The sequence below is a fragment of the Syngnathus scovelli genome, chromosome 7 (assembly GCF_024217435.2).
Source record: "Syngnathus scovelli strain Florida chromosome 7, RoL_Ssco_1.2, whole genome shotgun sequence".
Lineage (NCBI taxonomy): Eukaryota > Metazoa > Chordata > Actinopteri > Syngnathiformes > Syngnathidae > Syngnathus > Syngnathus scovelli.
The window spans coordinates 12,511,522-12,531,657 of record NC_090853.1 but is presented as its reverse complement, the minus strand read 5'-3'; the positions used below and the strand labels follow the sequence as shown (position 1 = coordinate 12,531,657).

The window sequence follows — 20,136 nt, the reverse complement described above, 5'->3', positions numbered from 1 at the left end:
ATACGATAGAAAATGAATGAATTTGTATTGTTAAATCAGTCTGGGCTGACTGTTTCCTTGAAGTTGAAATGAAGGTAACCTTGAATTTAGTCCAATTTCATCCATTTGCGAGAGGAGAAGAAAATCCATGCAAACACTGAAAGAAAAATTAAAAATCTGAAACTGTGAGGCAGGTATTGTAACCACTAGTACACTGTGCTGCCTGCACTGCACTCTATTTATATTCTTAGAGAAAAAAAATTAAGAAGTCAACCTCATTTTATCTATGCTAAAATATTGCTTCAATTGCCGAGTTTAAATCTGAGACGCTTCAGTGCATTTAATATATTAGATAAACATAAATAATGGACAAACTATTGTAACTGGGTAATGTTCATCTGTATCACGAATCTTAATCCAGTTCTCCGAGGATGAGCATGTGCTCTCTCTCAGCATGCTTTAGTCTTTATTCATCTCAACAGCAAACCATTTATTGACCCGGTTTTATATCAACCACGATTCAAGCGTCTCTTTAAGTGAGTGTCATGTCTGTGTGTGTACACAAGTAAGCGGAAACGGCACAAGTGGATCTGATTGATTGCCTGTTAACTGATTTTATTTACTACAATAGTAAAGGGTTACTACGGAAACGGGAATCATTCTGGTTTCTGAACAGATCATGTTGGAAGAGGAGATGTGATGTGACAACAAACCGCATTTCCACCGGGATGCAGTATGGAAGACAGATGAGGGGCATTTGTCTTTGGCATTCTTTCCATCAAAATCTGGCAGGTAACCAAAGTACTCATGATTAACTGTAACTATGATTGAGTTGAGAGTGCAGGACTGATGAAGATACATTTGAGTTGTATGAGACAAAACTTGAAGAAGGCTTTAGCATTTTTGAGGGCATTTCAACAAGCCAACACATCAGTGTCGACAAAAAAAAAAAAAAAAAAAAAAAGGACTGTATGTACTCGGATTAACAATTAAAATATTTCATTGTGTTTATGTGATTGCACTCATATGGTTTTCATCACAGCCTATTTGCTCGTGTCAAAACAAGATTAAAGGAAAGAGCTGGGAGACAAAAGTGACTAAAAGGGGAGGGAACGAGAGAGATAGAGGTCAGAATTAGTAAGGCTATCACTTCATCACAGCAGCCAGCCTGCTCGTGTGTGTGCCTTCATGTGGATGTCAATGCTCTTTTAATGGTCCACTAATCTCAAATGCATTTGGCTGGCAAATTAATCCAAGCCCTGTCATAGCCAAGCTCTCAAATCCCTTCAATCCCATATTACCCCATCCCTGTCTCTCCCTCATGGTTCCCTCTTTATCAGTATCCATCTCCAGATGGTATAGTGGAGGTAGGTGTGAGAGAGAGCGAGAGCGAGAGCGAGAGCGAGAGCGAGTGAGAGAGAGAGGGAGAGAGAGAGAGAGAGAGAGACTGTAGGAGCGGGAGAGAGGTTGGGTGGCCTGTGATTTGAGAGGAGCCTCCTCATTGGAGCATTGAGAAATAGAGAGAGCGAGCAAGAGAGAGAGCGAGGAGGGGGTTTCATTTGTTGCCATAGTGAAAAAGTAGATTAACCAAAGCGAGCAGCGATGCCATGATGGACGCGTGAGGGATGTTGCTCTTCTCCAAGTCGGCACACCTGTCCTGCAAGTAGAGGTATGCTTCCCATTTATTGAATATCTATTTATTAGACTGTCTGGAAATGTATTGACCAAAACCTGAACTCATTATTATGACCACATATTTCTATTTTGGCCCCCCCCCTTCATGTATGCGTTAGCATGTGTTCCAACACGCATATAATGAATATAGTCATGCATGCTGAAAAGTAAGCAAAACAAGCACATATTGAAGTTAGAAGCACATCTATGGTTGCATTTGGATGGCATTGCTTTGCATGTGTAGGTTGACGGCCATTGCGCTGACACTTGATCCATCTCTAGAATCTTATAGTGTCCCCTCTCGTGAAGACAGGCATGCAATGTCTGCCTTATTTGTCGCTGAAAAGTGCACATGCAAGCTTAAACATGCACAGAGTGCACCACATCGATCTATTCCAAATGAATCAGTTTACAATCTGTTTTAAAATGAACATGGGAGGTTCTATCAGCTAGGCGGCTCGGTGGCGCACTGGGTAGCACGTCCGCCTCACAGTCAGGAGGGTGCGGGTTCGATTCCACCTCCGGCCCTCCCTGTGTGGAGTTTGCATGTTCTCCCCGGGCCCGCGTGGGTTTTCTCCGGGCACTCCGGTTTCCTCCCACATTCCAAAAACATGCTTGGTAGGCCGATCGAAGACTCCAAATCGTCACTAGGTGTGAGTGTGTGTGCGATTGGTTGTCTGTCTCTGTGTGCCCTGCGATTGGCTGGCAACCAGTTCAGGGTGTCCCCCGCCTACTGCCCGATGACGGCTGGGATACGCTCCAGCACGCCCGCGACCCCCGTGGGGACTAAGCGGTTCAGAAAATGGATGGATGGATGGTTCTATCAGCATCCCTATTGTTTCTCTAGACAAGTTCTAGTGTATAGGTTTTTCAATTGTATTAATTTAGAAATTCCATTGAAAAAAATAAGGCATGGAATAAAGAAAACACATTTTAAGAGACTTATTGCAAATCTTATAATAAGAGTTTTATGATTCTGTCACATTTTCATGATGACTGAGTGAGTTTCACCGGGCAATTTATTGATATGTATCAAGACCGTATGAAGCAATAGATGACCTACATGGGAAGAACAGCTTAATTTACGCAAACCTGGCGCACCCCTTAAGGTGGTTATGGAGCGACAACTTTCCAAACAGCAAACCAGACAGGAGAAGGCACTTTTGCCTTAGAACTTTACCATGAGTGTTTTGTATTGGAATCGGGAATATAAGCAGCCAGCGTCGTGGCATTTGTTGACAAGTGTGGCAAGGTGTGTGCGTGTGTCTTTGAAGGAGAGGTGTTTGGAGAGAGGCTCAGGTGTGCGTGACTGGAAAACGGACGAAGCGGTGGCAAATGAGGCAAAGCTGCTGGTGGCTTTGACATTGAATTGAGCGCCATCGCTGTGATCTTTTCTCCTTGAGATCACCAAATTGCGACCTAATTATTAAGAGAAAGGTAAGACTTCAGCTCTGGCGGAAATAGCAACGTGAATTATAATCCGTTTCATATACACGTGGAGTCTTGCTTTTCTCCCTTTTGCCCTGACTAAATTTAGCGGAGTTTGTCGTCATCTTTGCAAAATGTGAATGGAGACACAAACGCATTGGAGTGCATTCTGCCTCCTCGGTGAGCAAGAAGCTGTTGCAATTGGTGTGAAGGAAATCCTGTCGTGCAACTGGAGACTCAGTCTAAACATGGGCAATATTTGCATTCGTGTGCAGCTTTCACTCTTTCATGTTGTGCACCGAAGTCGCACCGAAGTGTGTATGCGGGATTCCAAAGAGCTCCTCTCCCAATGCGGCTGGTGGGCGCAGCGCTGCACCAGGCGTCTTCATCATTATTGTCTCATGCACGCAGAAGACTCATCGTGATGAGTTATTAATCGCTGTTAAACGTGTGAATTAAATGCTTAGTGGCTACGCGGGTGCAAATACGTGTTTTGCTTGGCTGTCAAACATTTCTACATGAAATGGTTTCTGGATCCGATGTAGTCAGGTGTACTCGTACCCACCTTGTCTGATCTTGCTACTGCAGTGTCAGCAGTTCAAGTCCACTCGGCTTTGGGACTTATTGGAGACAATGCCCGCACCTTGTCTTCCTTATCTTCCCACGGGGGCGCTTGCCAGTGCGTTTGTAGTACCCTGCTGTATCTTTTATAGTGACATAATTCTTGGTTATTGACTTGGACTCTGTTTGGTGTGCAGAGAAACGGATGGTGCCCTTTACTGTTTGAATAGACCATTCATTATCATATTTTGCAAACCCTCTTTTAGACTCAAGTCAGAGTTCAAAGATGTAGCAGGGTAGGGCAATTTATTACTGCATATAATTTGAGAATGGGGAACCAATGGTGACATTTAGGTGGGTTTCATTGTTTGGATTGTGACGTAATGTTTTTCTATCAAGATACAATGACTGGAATCAATTCAGTGACCAAAGATCATTGAGAACAGAAGAGAAAGTCAGGATTTGGATATGGATCTGTTTCTACTGTAGATGCTATTATGTTCCACACCTTCAGCAACTTGTTGAATAATTAGAACAAATGAGAGCTTATTTATTACACCTAGCTGTAGTGCAGTTGGTAGTGTTTATGTGCAAAATATTATTACATAAAGATTATATAGTTGTCAGTGTGCTCATATTTTCCTCAGACTATTAAAATAATTACATTGTGTTAAATGTTTCTTGTCGTACACATTTTACTTGTACTATTAATGATACATGACATTAATTTCCATGTATAGAATATCAAAATGTGATAACAATATAATATGTCTATGTGCATCCTAACAATTCCTACCCCCCCCCCCCCCCCCCCCGCACACACACTTGAATAGGCTAACTGTTAAAGTGATCAAATTAGAGCAATTTGATTGTGTTTATTGTGAGCAATTCTCGTATTAGGATTTAACCCCGCAACCCGAAGGTCTCTCCTACCCCTTTATTATATTAATGTTCATAATTTAATTCCACTCCTCTCTGTCACCTCCCTGTAGTCAGCAAAGCCCAAACACCTGTGCCAAGACCTTCACCCAACTTGGCTTGAGGAGCGAATGCTGTGCAGTATATCATTTGTCAGGTCATCTGGTAGAGAACAGCTCCCTGATTGTTTATTAGGTTTACTTGAGAAAACAAATGTCTCGCTAGTCTCTCTGACTGTTTAATGGCAGTATACAATATAGACAAACATTCTATGTTTGGCCTTCCATTTGATCAACTTTCAAAATAAAATGTGCCCACCTCGTTGCACAATAATAACACAAATTAGGCCTTCACTATCAAACATTTTTAGAATTTTCCATCGATTAATTGGAAACAAGTGTTATTTTTCCCCCCAATATTGTTTATTAAGCAATTTGCTTTTTATTTGAAATTACACAGAACAGCTAAGCAGTAGTTAAGCAATTACACAGATTGTTGGTCATTGTTGTGCTTTGTTTCAATTAAACACAAAAGATAAAACAATCTGCTTTGATGAAGGAGTCGAGAGGATTTGGATCTTCAGAAAAAAAAGTGTCTCTAAATGATTACTCGATTATTAAAATACAAGGCGATTAATGTGATAATCGTTTTGTTTTCGACTAATCAATTAGTTTTGATACCCCTAACACAAATGAATAAACGTCAGTATTTTGCCACATAGCATCATTATTAAGCGAAAGATGTACATTATGAATTGATTACATGTGTTCGTGGGTGTCCTGTAGCAGCTGCAGTGTGTAAGATTGACACTCTCCCCCCCCCCCCCCCCTTGTCTTCCAGGTTCATGTGAACATGTCTGTCTGCTGTAACCTACTTTGGAAGCTAGCTCTCCCTCTGGACTTCTACCATTTATTAAAAGGCAGTCAAGACTTTCTGCTAAATTTCTCAACTCTCACTGCAGATCCTTTCTCTGTTATGGTAACCACCCCACGTTGAAATCTGTAGACAGAAGAAAATAAAGAGTTGTTATGGCCAGGAAAACTGTTTGCAGGACAAATGGTAACCTGTGACAACAACTTTGAATTTCACTTTGGGATGAATAAACAGAGCAAGATGATAGTGTGGCTACTCCTCGTCTTTGTTTGGGCGGCACTTGAGCAAACGGACTCGGCACAGTCTAGCGAACGGCGAGTTGTAGCCCACATCCCTGGGGACATCATAATTGGAGCGTTGTTCTCTGTGCATCATCAGCCTCCTGCAGACAAGGTTGCTTTTGGAATATTTCACATCTTTTACATTATAATGTACATATAAAATATGTGTGAAAGGAACAATATTGACCACGTTTGCAAGATTTCCTGCCCTTTGTGATGAATCCTTACTCCTTCATGTTCAGGTTCATGAACGTAAGTGCGGCGCAGTTCGAGAGCAGTACGGTATCCAGCGGGTGGAGGCCATGATGCACACGCTGGACCGCATCAATGCAGACCCTCTCATCCTTCCCAACATCACCCTCGGATGTGAGATCCGCGACTCCTGTTGGCACTCGGCCGTGGCTCTGGAGCAGAGCATCGAATTTATACGGGATTCGCTGGTATCGTCCGATGAGGCGGAGGAGTGGGGGGGAGGAAGCCCTTGGGGAGGAGGCGGCGGGGGTGCAGCCATGAAGTGCGCTGACCCCTCTGCCACTCCCATGCGAGGGAAAAAACCCATTGTGGGTTTAATCGGGCCAGGATCGAGCTCAGTAGCGATCCAGGTCCAGAACCTTCTACAGCTGTTCAATATACCGCAAATTGCCTACTCTGCTACTAGTATGGATCTTAGTGACAAGGTGAGACATAGTTTACTGAGTCGTTGCTCATAAATAACATTATGGTGCTTTTCAACATTATGTCTCTACTTTTACAGAGTCTTTATAAGTACTTCATGCGGGTGGTGCCATCAGATGCCCAACAGGCAAGGGCGATGGTGGACATCGTCAAGAGATACAACTGGAGCTATGTGTCAGCCATCAACACTGAAGGTACGTACAACATCCAACGCGTTCTGGAATTCTCGATGCCCTTTTCAACTTGAACTTGAGTATCTAAGACACAGATGCTTCTGCTTTTCCATTCTCTGGTTCTCTGATGATGCTCAAGTATTGAGATCCAAAGATAAATTCCTGCACTCGGGTTATCGCACTGATTTTCAATTGGATTTTGACTAGAGTGGAAGAAAATAACAGCGTTTTGGTGTTGTTGAGGGCCGTGTTCTTCCACAGCAAACGTTTCCACTTTTGGCTGTGACTTTTGATGTAAAACAAGTTGGCTACATCATATGAATTAGAATACTGGATAGGAGCATGGTCACACTTCTGCAACCACTAAATTTTGCTAACTACTTCTAGACATTTCTGTGTGTTGTGTGCCCTCCAGCATATTGTGGTGGCGGTGTCCAGGAGGACTGAGAAGAGTTTAAGACAGATTAATGGTGCTGTATGGCTTGTAGCCAAACATTTTTGATCAATTCAGACTATTGACCAGGAAGCCATTTTCCTGACTGGGTCGTGTCCAAGCAATAACAGGGATTTTGTCTGCGATTTTGTCTACATTTTGACAACTGAACATTAACTTAGCCCTCTTGGATTTTTTTTCTTGAAATATTATAGATGTTCCTCTCATCTAGGTGATGCATCCTGTGAATACTAGTTTTAATATTTGAAGATATTTTCTGATCATGATATAAGTAATGGGTCCCACCGCTGGCTATTCATTTTTAGTTGGTCGTTTCTGATATTTGACAGTAGATTTATTTAACTTATATACTTGAAAACACAAAACTACAAATAGCTTGGAACAATGCTTGTCTTTGAAATATTTTCCTTTCTTATAGTTTGCTGGGAAGAAGAATTTATGCGTGTGTGTGCATGCATATGATTGTATTCCCATGTATAAGATCTTGTTTGTGTCTGAGGGGGACTTATTTTGTGCAGGTGTGTATAGGCTATGTGTCGGTTACGACATGCCTATTGACCTTGAAATAGATATTCAAGGTTTCTTTCTGAAATACAATCACAGAACCAGAGAGAGAGGGAGGGTGTGGGAAAGATGGCAAGAAATGGAAAAAGAGGGAGGGAAGCATTTACATTCAGGGTGGGGGTGGTGAAACAAGGATGAGGGAGGAATGGAACATGAAAAAAGTAATGATACGTGTGTGCGTGTGTGTGTGTGTGTGTGTGAGAAAGTGTGTACGTGTAGTTGTCATAAATTGAGTGCTTGGGATAGATAAGTGGGTGCACAGTAAGTACAGCAGAGTGGGGTTGGGTATTCACACATACTCACCCTCAGCATTAGCATTTAGCATATGTCTTAAAGATATGCTGGAGGTTATTATGCAAGGCAGTGAGGAATACAATTAGAATATAAAATAACTGAATGGTGGCAGTGATAATATTATGTTTCCATTTATGGTACATATAGGAACTGTTAATTTTACATCATTCATTCCTTTATCTTCCTCCAATTCATAATTAGCAATTGAATTAAAAAATATATACTGAAAAGATACAATATATATTTCATTGTCCCACATGGGAAGAACATTTCTGCCTCACTGGCACATGGTAGTTATTTATTTGTATTTTTTTAAAGGTGCTACTTGTTCGACAAAAATTGAGAACCACTCGAAGTTAAAATTTACTGAGACCAATTTGGACCCTATTGTTTTCCCTTTATCTAAAACTTACAGCCCTACAGTACAGTTAATATACCCATGTTGCCATAGAAACTGGATTTATCATAATTTACTTCATTTATTGTGCTACAATGTGGAACAGAACAACAAAGTGTCTGTCCAATAGGTCACATTCTGATCACTCTTGACAACCTACTCGTTTCATTTAGAGTTATCATTTTTTCTTCACTATTGAATTGAGCCTCAATTATTTCTCTTTCTGCTTGGTCAATTCACCTCATTGGGTTTCATTGATATCAAATTTGACACATCACCCAAGTGTGATCCAACAGAAATTGATCGATACCCCCATAAATCAAACTGTCTGCCTACTGTTTATTGCTGCTTTATTTGAGCTTATTAGCTTTCATTCAGCCACAAAAGCTGATGGAAATGGAACGTGTTGCGTAGAAAATGATAATGAATCTTCAGGCACATTGACAGAATCTGTGTCGATTCTACCCTACACTTTGGCTGTGCAGCCCTAGGCTATAGATTGAAAGTGGGCTTCAGTGTCAAGGCAATGTCTTTTTAATAAGTACTCAATTTTAATGAGCTTTTGTTGCAGGACTACGTAAAATATATCTATGTTGTGAGAACTCACTCTTAGACTACGGTGCATTTTATACCATTGTTTTTCTTCAGGGAGATTGATGCTCAGCTGTTACTGTAGGGAAGTGTGGCCATAACCAGTTCAACATTACCACAAAGCTGTTCATAAGCCATTGAGCCTACGTGTGTCACGGTCGGGTGGCACATGGAGCAGGACGACCAAGTACAGCTTGGACCAGGGTTTATTGGTGAACTCAAAAAAGGCAAACTAACAGACTCGGCAACTGACATGACTTAACAAAACCCAACAACGAGACTGACCAAAAAGACGTGAAACAAAAAGACAGGGTGACATCACCAATGACAGGAACAGGAACCAAAAAGACACCATGACATGAACACACAACATAAATCTAACACTGAACAACCACAACCAATGATCCAACAGGGAGTGAGGGGCAGACAGGACTTATATACACGACAGGTAACGAGAGGCAGGTGGGAATAATCACACTGATCATGGGCACACAGGAGGGGAGGGGCGAGCACACAGACAGAAACCAAGACAACAGACACATAGTGGAGCAGTTGGGGACGAGACGTTTTGGGATTTTGTCTGAAAGCTACAGTATGTACATGTTACTCAAGATGTAATGTGAGCCTCGAAGAATTCAAGGAAACCCGGTGGAGGACAAGCACTTGTTTACAACATGCTGCCCCCCCCCCCCCCCCCCCCCCCGTGGTGAAGCTTTGACGGGGAGCGAAAGGAGATGAGGGCCAAGGAGTGGAGAGAGAAGCATGTTTAAAATGGGGAATAGCAGGCGTGATGTGACAAGAGGGTGAGAGTAGTAATTGAGAGGGATAGAGGAAGGAGAGAACTAGGAGGGTGGAGGAAGGAAAGATGTCTGCGGAAACAAGTCCCAAAGAATCTGCCTCTCTTGTAAAAAAAAAAAAAAAAAAGAAAGATAGTCAGCCTTGAGGAAGTCTCTTGTTAAATGCAGCTCCTCAGGCAGATTGAGGATGGGATGTGGACTGCATTGCCAATTTTGACTGTACTAAAAAAGAAATATCTAAATATATATTTTTCTGCGAGGAAAAGTGAATGAAGTTTCCCAGAATATAAGAGTGGGAATGACTAAAAATGAGGCATCATTGGAAAATATTGCCTGTAGCAGAAATGGAGTGCACACATGTCGAGAAACATTTCAAAGCCAGAAAGAATTACATGGGGACTCTGTGAAAAAGATGTCTCTCGCATAAATCCCTGTTGAGACTCGAGTGAAGTAGGTTACAAGCTTTATCGATTCTCATGACTTAAACTCTCTCTCTCTCTCTCTCTCTCTCTCTCTCTCTCTCTCTCTCTCTCTCTCTCTCTCTCTCTCTCTCTCTCTTTCTCTGTGTGTGTGTGTGTGTGTCTGTGTGTGCGCGTGTGTGTGTGTGTGTCATGGTCTGCACCATCTGTCTCCTGCTCTTCTCACTGAGAGACTAATTACAGGAATTTATACTTAGCTCTGACACACTCATCATTGCCATGGACCCCTGCATGTGCACCCCCCACCCAACACACACAAATGCCATGATCTGCTGTCTGTTTGTTTTGGGGTTTTTTTAAACCCAGATTTACCCCCCCACTATTTCTGGCCATGTTCGTTCGTCACATTTTCGTTAGATCACAGATGAGGGCGGTGAATTTGAGATCATATTCTGTTATTGATTACACTCTGTAAGAGCAGGACAAACTGTAAGAGCTGCCCTGGTGGGGGGTAGGCTTTCTGGTGTTTTCTCCAATGAGTCCATAAAATAGCGAGATGAAAGGGAAAGAGGGAGATTTTAGGCTGGGAAATCCTATTATATTCTTTGCCAGTGTGTACAACGCTTTCATTTGCATAAATTCCAGGTCACCCACTTTCTTTGGCAACGAAATGGGTGCCACAGTGGGGAGACAGTTTCTCTGACACAAATGTGAGATTAATAAATTGTGCTATGGCAGACGAGTCAGCGAACTGGGTCGGGATGTCTTCACCATGTCTTCCTGTGAGTTGTGTCTCGTTCAAACCTTTTTTTATCTTCCTAGGCAACTATGGGGAAAGTGGGATGGAAGCCTTCAAGGACATGGCGGCAAAAGAGGGCATTTGCATCGCTCATTCTGGTAAGATATGAACACCAAAGCAAATGATATCATCTTTGTGATTAAAATATTATCTGTGCAGGATTACAACCCAAACACTTTTGAAAATTGAAACCCTAAAGTAGAAAAGTTGGGTGTAAAAATAAAATGCAATGCAAATGACTGGCAAGTATTACAGGCTGTCCGATTTCTCTTAAGGCAAAATCTGGAGCAATGCCGGAGAGCAGAGCTTCGATCGATTGGTGGAAAGGCTGAAGGCTCACCTGCCCAAGGCCAGGGTGGTGGCTTGCTTCTGTGAAGGCATGACCGTCCGCAATATCCTCATGGCTATGAGGCGCCAAGGACTGGTGGGAGAGTTTCTTCTCATTGGCAGGTCAGTGAAACTGTGTTCAGGAAGTCGACATGGCCTTGTGCTGTGTTTACGCTCGAGTTCAAGTAAAGCGACTCGCACCAATTGCAACTGGTGTCCTTCAGTGATTTTGATGATCGTGTTTACATTCAACCAAATGAACCATACTAGCAGAGCAATCATGCCAGATTGTAGTAGCCAATCGATGCATGACGGGAACACAGCTTTAAGCCCTAAATGGTCCACATTAGATATGCATAGGGATCCACACAAGCTTTTATCTGCATGCTGCATTCCTTTAGAGCAGATTTCTGTTTGTCCCTTGCACTAATGGAACAAGGAGTGTGTGTGTGTGTGTGTGTGGGGGGGGGGGGGGGGGCGGGGGGTGACAGGGGCACTGCCCTGAAATATGCTTGCCCCCCCACCGGGTGCCAGGCCAGCAAACTGACGTTTGGGTGTTTTTGGAATTTTTGCTGAATTTCTTTCAATATGTCCACTCATCCCCCTTAAAAAACATATTATGAATCTTTTGCATTTTCAGAAGCGTTTGGGGGGTTCATGGAAAAAAAAGTTAACATATGCACAATATAATGTGAATCTACTCTTTCCACAGTGATCTCCACTCTGTAACTAAGACATCGTAACAACATCCTTTTTGTTGTCTTCGCTACCATGATGCTCATTATTACCATCATGCTTATCCTTCCCATCATCATTATCAACATGGTCATCATCACCCGGACGAGTGAGGTAAAGTCTTGGAACATCCTGCATGGGCTTTTTTCATTCTGAGTGTTGTATGTATGATCAAGCAAAACAGATTGAATTTTTTTTTTTTACTTGTTACTATGTAATGCAAAAGGGTAAGGAGCTTAAAAATATTTTGTCATTTTACCCTGAGGTTAAAAAATATTTTGTCATTTTACCCTGAGGTTAATGTGGAAGATGTCTTCCGTGTTTAAATCGTGGTTTGGCGCAGTGGAACTCATCCATTACTCATCTGCTTTGTAGTGGCCAATTTGTTTCGATTAGTTCAGCGTATAAAACGTTAGCCTTCGATAACGTCCCTGTCATAAACGGGCTTTAGATTGGAGGTGGTCATGGGTGGACGCTCAGCTCACCGGAGGTCTGTGGCAGGAAATTATCAGCCCCGTTCTGTTGGGCAGGCACTCTTTAATGTCGACATAATTATATTGCCACAAGAGCGCACCGATGATGATAAAGATAATCATTCCCTTTACCACTGATCTAATTATACTGAGTGTTTAACACCTCTCGGCATGACTTTCCCCTTCTCCACTTTCCGCAATGGTCATTAGGATAAATAAGAAAATACCTCAAGCAGATCATCATGTTTGTCCTAGTTTACCCTCAGTTTCCTCTGGGCCCGTAGTGCAACCCTGTTTTTTTTTTTTTTATTTAAATTAATTAATCAGTACCACATCAATACCTCCTAAATAATAATGCTGGCTACTGGCGACCATGAAATGTATGAGCTGAACTTTTCAACTAATCTATTTTGATGTATATATGAAAAAACCCCAATACTGGCTCTATATTTTATATCAATGCGATTAAGGTTAGGTCAGGGCATGTAATATTTTTTCTCCCACAGCCAGCGAAACCACAGAAAGAAAAGATGGAGACAGACTTAAAGTTAAAGACTTATTGAGTGGGATCCCGGTTGCATTGATTGCTGTTTCTAAGATTCTTTGTGTTCCCAGCGGGCAACAAACAAAGCAGAACTGGGACAAATGCACACGCCACATCTATACTCGTACATTGCATGTGTACTCTTCTCTCTTGTTTCATTTTGCAGAACCTTTGCTAAAGTAATGGTCAGAAACCAGTCAACTGTGATTTTGAATCTATTTGGCTAGGAATAAAATTTGCCAAAAAATACAATAACCTTTCGCTCCCACTGACTTGGAACGTGTTGGTTCACATTAGTGAAAGAGAACATTGTCTCCCTTATTTATCTTCGAGCAGCTGTAGTCGCTCAAAAAGTAATTGGGAGTCAAACTGCAACAGCAGCAACAGCAAATTTAGCCAAAAATGCCTTGTGTACCAGCAAGTTGAATCATGAGACAACCGCTGAAAGCTCAGAGGATAATTTTTAATTTTCTCCCCTCTTCAGCCAACCAAATTAAGAAGAAGACAGCAGCCAAGGTGACGTTTTGTGTATTAACCATTTGGTTAAACAGAAAACTTCACAAGTGGTGGATTTTACAAGGCGGCATATGGCAAAAAGTCAAAGTAGTTGTCAGTGTAACTTGTTGAAACAACTTTGAAGGACTGAGTCATTGTTAAAGGAACATAACAGAAAACCTTCATAATGAAATGATTGAAGGTATTCATGCACATTGATTTCTGTTTTCCCCTTCCATATTTCCATGCCACTTCACAAATTTATTTTCACCATGTATTTCTGTAAAACGTTTCATTTCAAAAGTAGCTAGATGGTATGGGAGATATTCGCTCTTTGTCTAACTTGAAAATAGATTTTGCCCACTGCGCTAAAGGTTTGAAGAAAAGGAAAATCATGAAAATCAATTATTCGCATGGAACCTCTGGATGTCATGCCAATGAAAGAAGCTATTGTTGTCCATTATGAAAAAAACAAAAACGTACGTAATAGAAAAACTTTCAAATTTCAGGCCATCATCAAGTTACCATCATTGTGGTTCTCAATGATCAAAGCAGTGACTTATTCCTTCAACATTCCTCCCTGTGGCCATTTGGATTAATTAACATAACTCTGACTCAAGCGTCTAGTATCAGATCATCTGTGAAGACAACGCGCATGCTTTTTTTTTTTTTCCTGCTGTTTCCATGGAAATATTTACCTCCATATTTAAATGCATTTTGCACTGCGGTGGGATGTAGCACAGAATTATGGGAATGTTTGCATGCATGAGTGCATCACAATACTGTACACCCATGTAAGTGTTGGTACATGTGTGATGTTTTTTTTTTTCTTTTCTTTAGTAACTCAGTCTTAAGCTATGTTCAGAACGTATGGAATCACTGATGAAACAAAATATTGCTATAGTTGATTTTTTTTTTTTTTTCTAACCAGAGACCCAAAATAATAAATGTTAACAAATTATCATCTCTCCTGCGCACTATTTTGAATGAAGAGGGACTTACACAAAGAATGTGACGTTGCTCACAAAGGATACGTCACTGAAAAATTTTGATTGGAGGGTTTGTTTTGAAATGATGACCAGCCATGGTGAATGGCGTTAGAATATGCTTGGTTGCTTTTTTTGTAAAGTGTCAAGATGTGTTTCTGTCGCTTTTGAAACAAGAAGTAATTCATGCATTAAAACTTGTGACATCTTTAGTTTCAAGTGTCAAACACATATCAAAGGATGCTGTTGGCAGCTCTGTCTCTTTATACTACAACCTCTGTCTACCTTGACTGCGAGCTGAAACTGTCAGTTTGGGTGAAATCACACATCAAAAGTAACTAAACCAAATATGAAAGAATTCTTATTGCCCACAGGGCTTCCTTTCTTGTACCCATTCTGTCCATGTGTCCTCCTTTTTCTCCCCCTGCGACTCTCTTTTAGACATTTTACCTTCCTCTCGCTCTCTCTACTAGTGCCTTTCACTGCTTCCACTCTCCAAGTTTAACCTGAGGGGATGTTTTATAGAGGAGAAAACTATTTTTTCTTCCCCAAAATCGGAAATACACCTTATTTGTGTCATCTAATTGTTACTATCCAAATAAAAAACACATGAATGCTTTTCTCTGCATTTATTCGGAATTCAAATAATCAATATACATCATTCGGAGTTTGAGATCCAGGAAATAATCCAGTGAACAACCCCCTCAAAGGTTTTTGATATATTAAAACAAAAAAAAAAAGGTTCTTAGTAGTTACTCTATTGAATTACTACCTGTCTTCCTTTTATCTATATCTATATTTTATAATTTACTTTTTTTGTGCTCAACTCATTCATTAGACAACTCATTCATCAGCTATGTACCTAACAAAGTGTCCTGCATGCTCATGCTGTTCCTGAATTGCAAATTAATTGACCCCTAATTTAGCCCAGACACTGAACTCGGAAAAAGTTAATTAAAAGAAATGTGAACTGCAATGCCTCTGAGAAAGACCCGACCCTGTAAGATGGGAATTATGAGCATCCAAAAGGAAATTACCACATTTGGAAAGTATTAACCTTTTTCGCAAAAATGTGGTCACCTCTATTCAAGCTTCATTTACGTCACTGCATAATTATGCGATTTATCGTCGGATGTGTCAGGACAAAAGTATTGTATGTGCAGCCTTGGAAATTCTCTTTTAGTAGCACTCATTGAAAATACAAGCAAAATGGGGCAAAGGTGGGAGAAAAATAACAAAGCTTTCGAAACAAAAACATTCAGATTTTTCATTCCGATTTTAACTTCTAAATGAGAATTTACACCAGGTTTGCTCGCTCATAAAGTAGCTCAACACCCAAACACTTAATTGTGAATGCTTTCAAGAGTCAGGTTCTGTGAACATTTTAAGCATTACCGTAATTTCCGGTGTATAAGCCGCACCAGCTAAAATTCTGGGATATTTTAGTTTTTTTTCTTACATAAGCCGCACCGGACTATAAGCCGCACGTGCACACGAGTTTTTTACAAAGAAAGACAGAACACAGAAAGCCTTTTTGAAGTTTGAATAACATGCTTTAACATGTCTTTCTAAACATTGCCTGTGACGCAGCAGTAGTACCGCAGCAACACGGAAGTGTGCACGCGAGTTATTAACCAAGGAATACTGGACACAGAAAGCTTTTTTAAAGTTTTAATAACATACCTTAACATTTCTTTCCAAACACTGCCTGTGACGCGGCAGTAATACCGCAGCAACACGGAAGTAACACAGCACTAATAGGGTTTGATTAAATAAAACATACCGGTAAAAGTCACTGAGACGCGGCGGTAACACAGCAGCAGCACGGTAGCACAGCACTAACAGGGCTGATTAAAGTAAAAGTAAAAAAAAGAGCTTCATCGTCTTCATCTTCCTCTTGTGCACTGAAACCGTCGAAGTCTTCTTCCTCAATTTCCGATTGGAATAGCGTTAGATATCCTTCGCCACACACTTTCTCAGTATCTCTTTCGTCGTCGTTTTTATCCATTTCTTCTAGCATTTTCCATGATGAGGGTCTGTTCATGCTAATCTTATTCATGCACGAAGCGCTAAATTGCATTAAACTAGCGAGCGACACGTAGACGGGACCACGAATTAAAGAAAAGGGTGCCGCAACACAATGTCATCAACATCGACTGCCTTTAGCTTAAAAGCGGCATCACATGCATTTCTTTTGTCCCCCATAATGACGGTTTGTGTATAAAAGCTTCCTTTCAGTAATGTCCGTCTTGATCGCGTTCTGCGTGATGCGCGAAATGTTGTAAACACAAACTAGCACGTGTTCTTCGGCGCATTATCTCTTCTTCGTCTGTCTCGCGCTTGCTTCCTGCTAGAGCGCCCCCTGGAGGCCGGAGGCCGTAAAAATCCATAAGTACGTCGCGCCGCCATTTAAGCCTCAGGGTTCAAAGTAACCTTCTGAATAAAATGCATTAAAAGTTCACATTCATTACAACATGTTTTTGGTGAGCAAAATGTCAGAAGAATTGAATTTAAATGCTGATTGATTGGGTTTTAATACAATGCAGATGGTCCAAACAGTCACATGGCAGAGTAAGAGAAAGGGTTTAGAGCACAGGTGTCAAACTCAAGGCCCGGGGGCCAGATACAGCCCGCCACATCATTCTATGTGGCTCACGAAGACAAATTGTGCATCAAATTCGTGTGTCATTAGTAGAATTGCAAATTGTCTTCACTTTTAACAATATCTTTTTTTAAAAATATTTGACCAGTTTTTACTCGTCTGATTTGAAAACGAGTTATTTGTCAGTTTGTTTTGTAGCTTTTACTGTATATAATAGTGTTAAGAGTAAAAGTGATCAAGTCATCACAAAAATCACGAAAAAAATCTTATATAAGCAGCACCTGACTATCAACCGCAGGGTTCAAAATTTTGGAAAAAGGTCGCGGCTTATACACCGGAAATTATGGTACTTGTAAAAGTCATGCACGTGAGGATTTCTGTCATATTTCTAATCTTAATATAGGGCAAAAGTTTAATCAAACAGAAACATTGTATTATTGTTCATATCGACATAATCTGCCTGATTAGCATGCAAATTAGTTCAGTCAGTGTTAATTTGTATCAGTTCAATCCAGCTAGCAGTTTAGGAAAGTTTAAATGAAAATAAAATACCGTATTTGCCGGTGTATTGGTCGACCTTTTTCGATCCAAAATCGACCGAAAAAAATCGACCTCGACTTATACACCGAGTCATAAAATTTAACTTCGTATTCATCGCTTCAAATGTGATGGTAACCAAGGCCGTTTCTCATGCATCTCATTGTGCGTTGCACTTAGAAAATTTGAACCGGGCGGCGTGCGCAAGTGCGCGGCCCGCTGGAAGTCGAATGAGGCGCCGCGATCTCCTCCGCGGTGCTTATAAAGTGCCGATCCGCTCGGCTTGGAGCTATTTCCGGCCTCCCGTTGGTGCCGGGCGGCGTGCGCGAGCTCGCCGGCCGCTGGAAGTCGAATGAGGCGCCGTGATCTCCTCCGCGGTGCTTATAAACAGCCGATCCGCTCGGCGGGGGCTATTTTCGGCCACTTGGCGCGTGCGCACGGCCTCCCGGATGTGCCGGGCGGGTGCGTGAGCTCGCCGGCCGCTGGAAGTCGAATGAGGCGCCGCGATCTCCTCCGCGGTGCTTATAAAGTGCCGATCCGCTCGGCTTGGAGCTATTTCCAGCCTCCCGTTGGTGCCGGGCGGCGTGCGCGAGCTCGCCGGCCGCTGGAAGTCGAATGAGGCGCCGCGATCTCCTCCGCGGTGCTTATAAACAACCGATCCGCTCGGCGGGGGCTATTTTCGGCCACTTGGCGCGTGCGCATGGCCTCCCGGATGTGCCGGGCGGGTGCGCAAGCTCGCCGGCCGCTGGAAGTCGAATGAGGCGCCGCGATCTCCTCCGCGGTGCTTATAAACAGCCGATCCGCTCAGCGGGGGCTATTTTCGGCCACTTGGCGCGTGCGCACAGCCTCCCGGATGTGCCGGGCGGGTGCGTGAGCTCGCCGGCCGCTGGAAGTAGAATGAGGCGCCGCGATCTCCTCCGCGGTGCTTATAAAGTGCCGATCCGCTCGGCTTGGAGCTATTTCCAGCCTCCCGTTGGTGCCGGGCGGCGTGCGCGAGCTCGCCGGCCGCGATCTCCTCCGCGGTGCTTATAAACAGCCGCATGCGCACGGCCTCCCGGAATTTGAACACATTTCGTCAATAAATTTCGCATATTGAATTTTGAAGTTTAATATAATGCAACAATTGAGCTCCACTTATACAAAGGATATATCATAAAATCGTAAATTTCCGTCGAATTTTAGTCGACCTGTACACCGGCAAATACGGTAAATAAAATGAAAATAAACATCTGGATGTTAAGCATCAAAGTGAAGTGAGCAACTGTCACTCACTAATCTCACCCATTTTTTTTGCCTTTTTTTCACTCTCCCTCTCTCTCTCTCTCTCTCTCTTGGTGAGCCCAGTGTTACAGTATGTGTGCTACATCACAGCCCCCGCACAGATTGTTACTATAGCAACCACTGAGACTAAAACCAAGGAAATAACAGTGTGAGGGAGAGTGTTTGGAAAAAGATGGACAAATAAGGATCTTTGTGTACTACGCCAATTGACCATAGAACCTTTTACTTTCTTTAGCCCCGGTCCCATCATTACCTAATTTTTGACCTTTGTTTGAAAGATAAGTGTTTCCATGCATAAACTTAATGGACCGTGTTTGGCACAAAATTGTAGCGCAGAGAGGAGAAAGTTGGGGTATTTAGTGAAGACAAAGAGAAAAAGATGAATGTTCTATCTGCGGCATGTGATGCCACTGAGATGTGGGGCAGAGCAATTAAAGTCCAGAATAACACACAGCTAAGTTACTGTACTGTCTGGTTCTCTTTTGGCAACACACACGCATGCTTGCATGTGAGCGTGTACACACACACACACACACACACACACACACACACACACACACACACACACACACACACACACACGCACACACACACACACACACACACACGCACGCACGCACACACACACACGCACACACACACACACACACACACACACACACACACACACACACACACACACACACACACACACACACACACACACACACGTACGATTGTGTGTTCGTGTGTGTTTATACATATATCTTCGTATACAATCGTGGTGGGGAAAAAAGATTTCAGATGCAGTGTCATGAGATGTAAAAATTTTTAAGTCACCAACATTTTTCATAAATGGTCCAAAAGGAAATTTTTTATTTTAGACTGAAATATTTGTATCACCAAAACAAACCATCCAAAAGAGATGATGATGCAAGGAAAAACTGGGACCAGCATGCACTTTGTGGTTCTTAAATTGTGTCCCAGTCACAATTTTTTTTATTTCAACAAATCCAAATGGTACATTGTAGCTTGTGTAGTGCTTGACAGGGCTGACTTTCACACAGCCCATGTGGGACTGGTTCCCTCTCCATAACTGTGCAAATTCAAGCATGAATGGCTGTCTGTTTCTGTATATCCTGTGATTAACTGGCATAAAGTCAGTTCAGATCAATTTTAACTGTTAGATCGCACTCAAATGGTGAATATATTTTTAGATAACAGTCTGCAAAATTGTTAATGTAGTAGTACAAGATACTGTGTATTTCCTTTCATCTCATGTTAAAGTCGAAGTCAGTAA

At 42.1% G+C, this 20,136-nt stretch overlaps 1 protein-coding gene across 1 annotated transcript in view; it reads left to right on the top strand.

Moving 5' to 3' along the window:
- Nucleotides 1–1,449: 1,449 nt before the first annotated feature.
- The window catches only part of grm5b (glutamate receptor, metabotropic 5b), a 35,958-nt gene continuing 17,271 nt past the window's right edge, over nt 1,450–20,136 (top strand). Inside the window, exons 1-6 of the mRNA XM_049725656.1 lie at nt 1,450–1,648; nt 5,401–5,826; nt 5,957–6,391; nt 6,469–6,583; nt 10,901–10,975; nt 11,153–11,327. Coding sequence (XP_049581613.1) covers nt 5,617–5,826; nt 5,957–6,391; nt 6,469–6,583; nt 10,901–10,975; nt 11,153–11,327 — 1,010 coding nt within the window. The 5' untranslated portion in view covers nt 1,450–1,648; nt 5,401–5,616. The remainder of the gene's footprint in view (nt 1,649–5,400; nt 5,827–5,956; nt 6,392–6,468; nt 6,584–10,900; nt 10,976–11,152; nt 11,328–20,136) is intronic.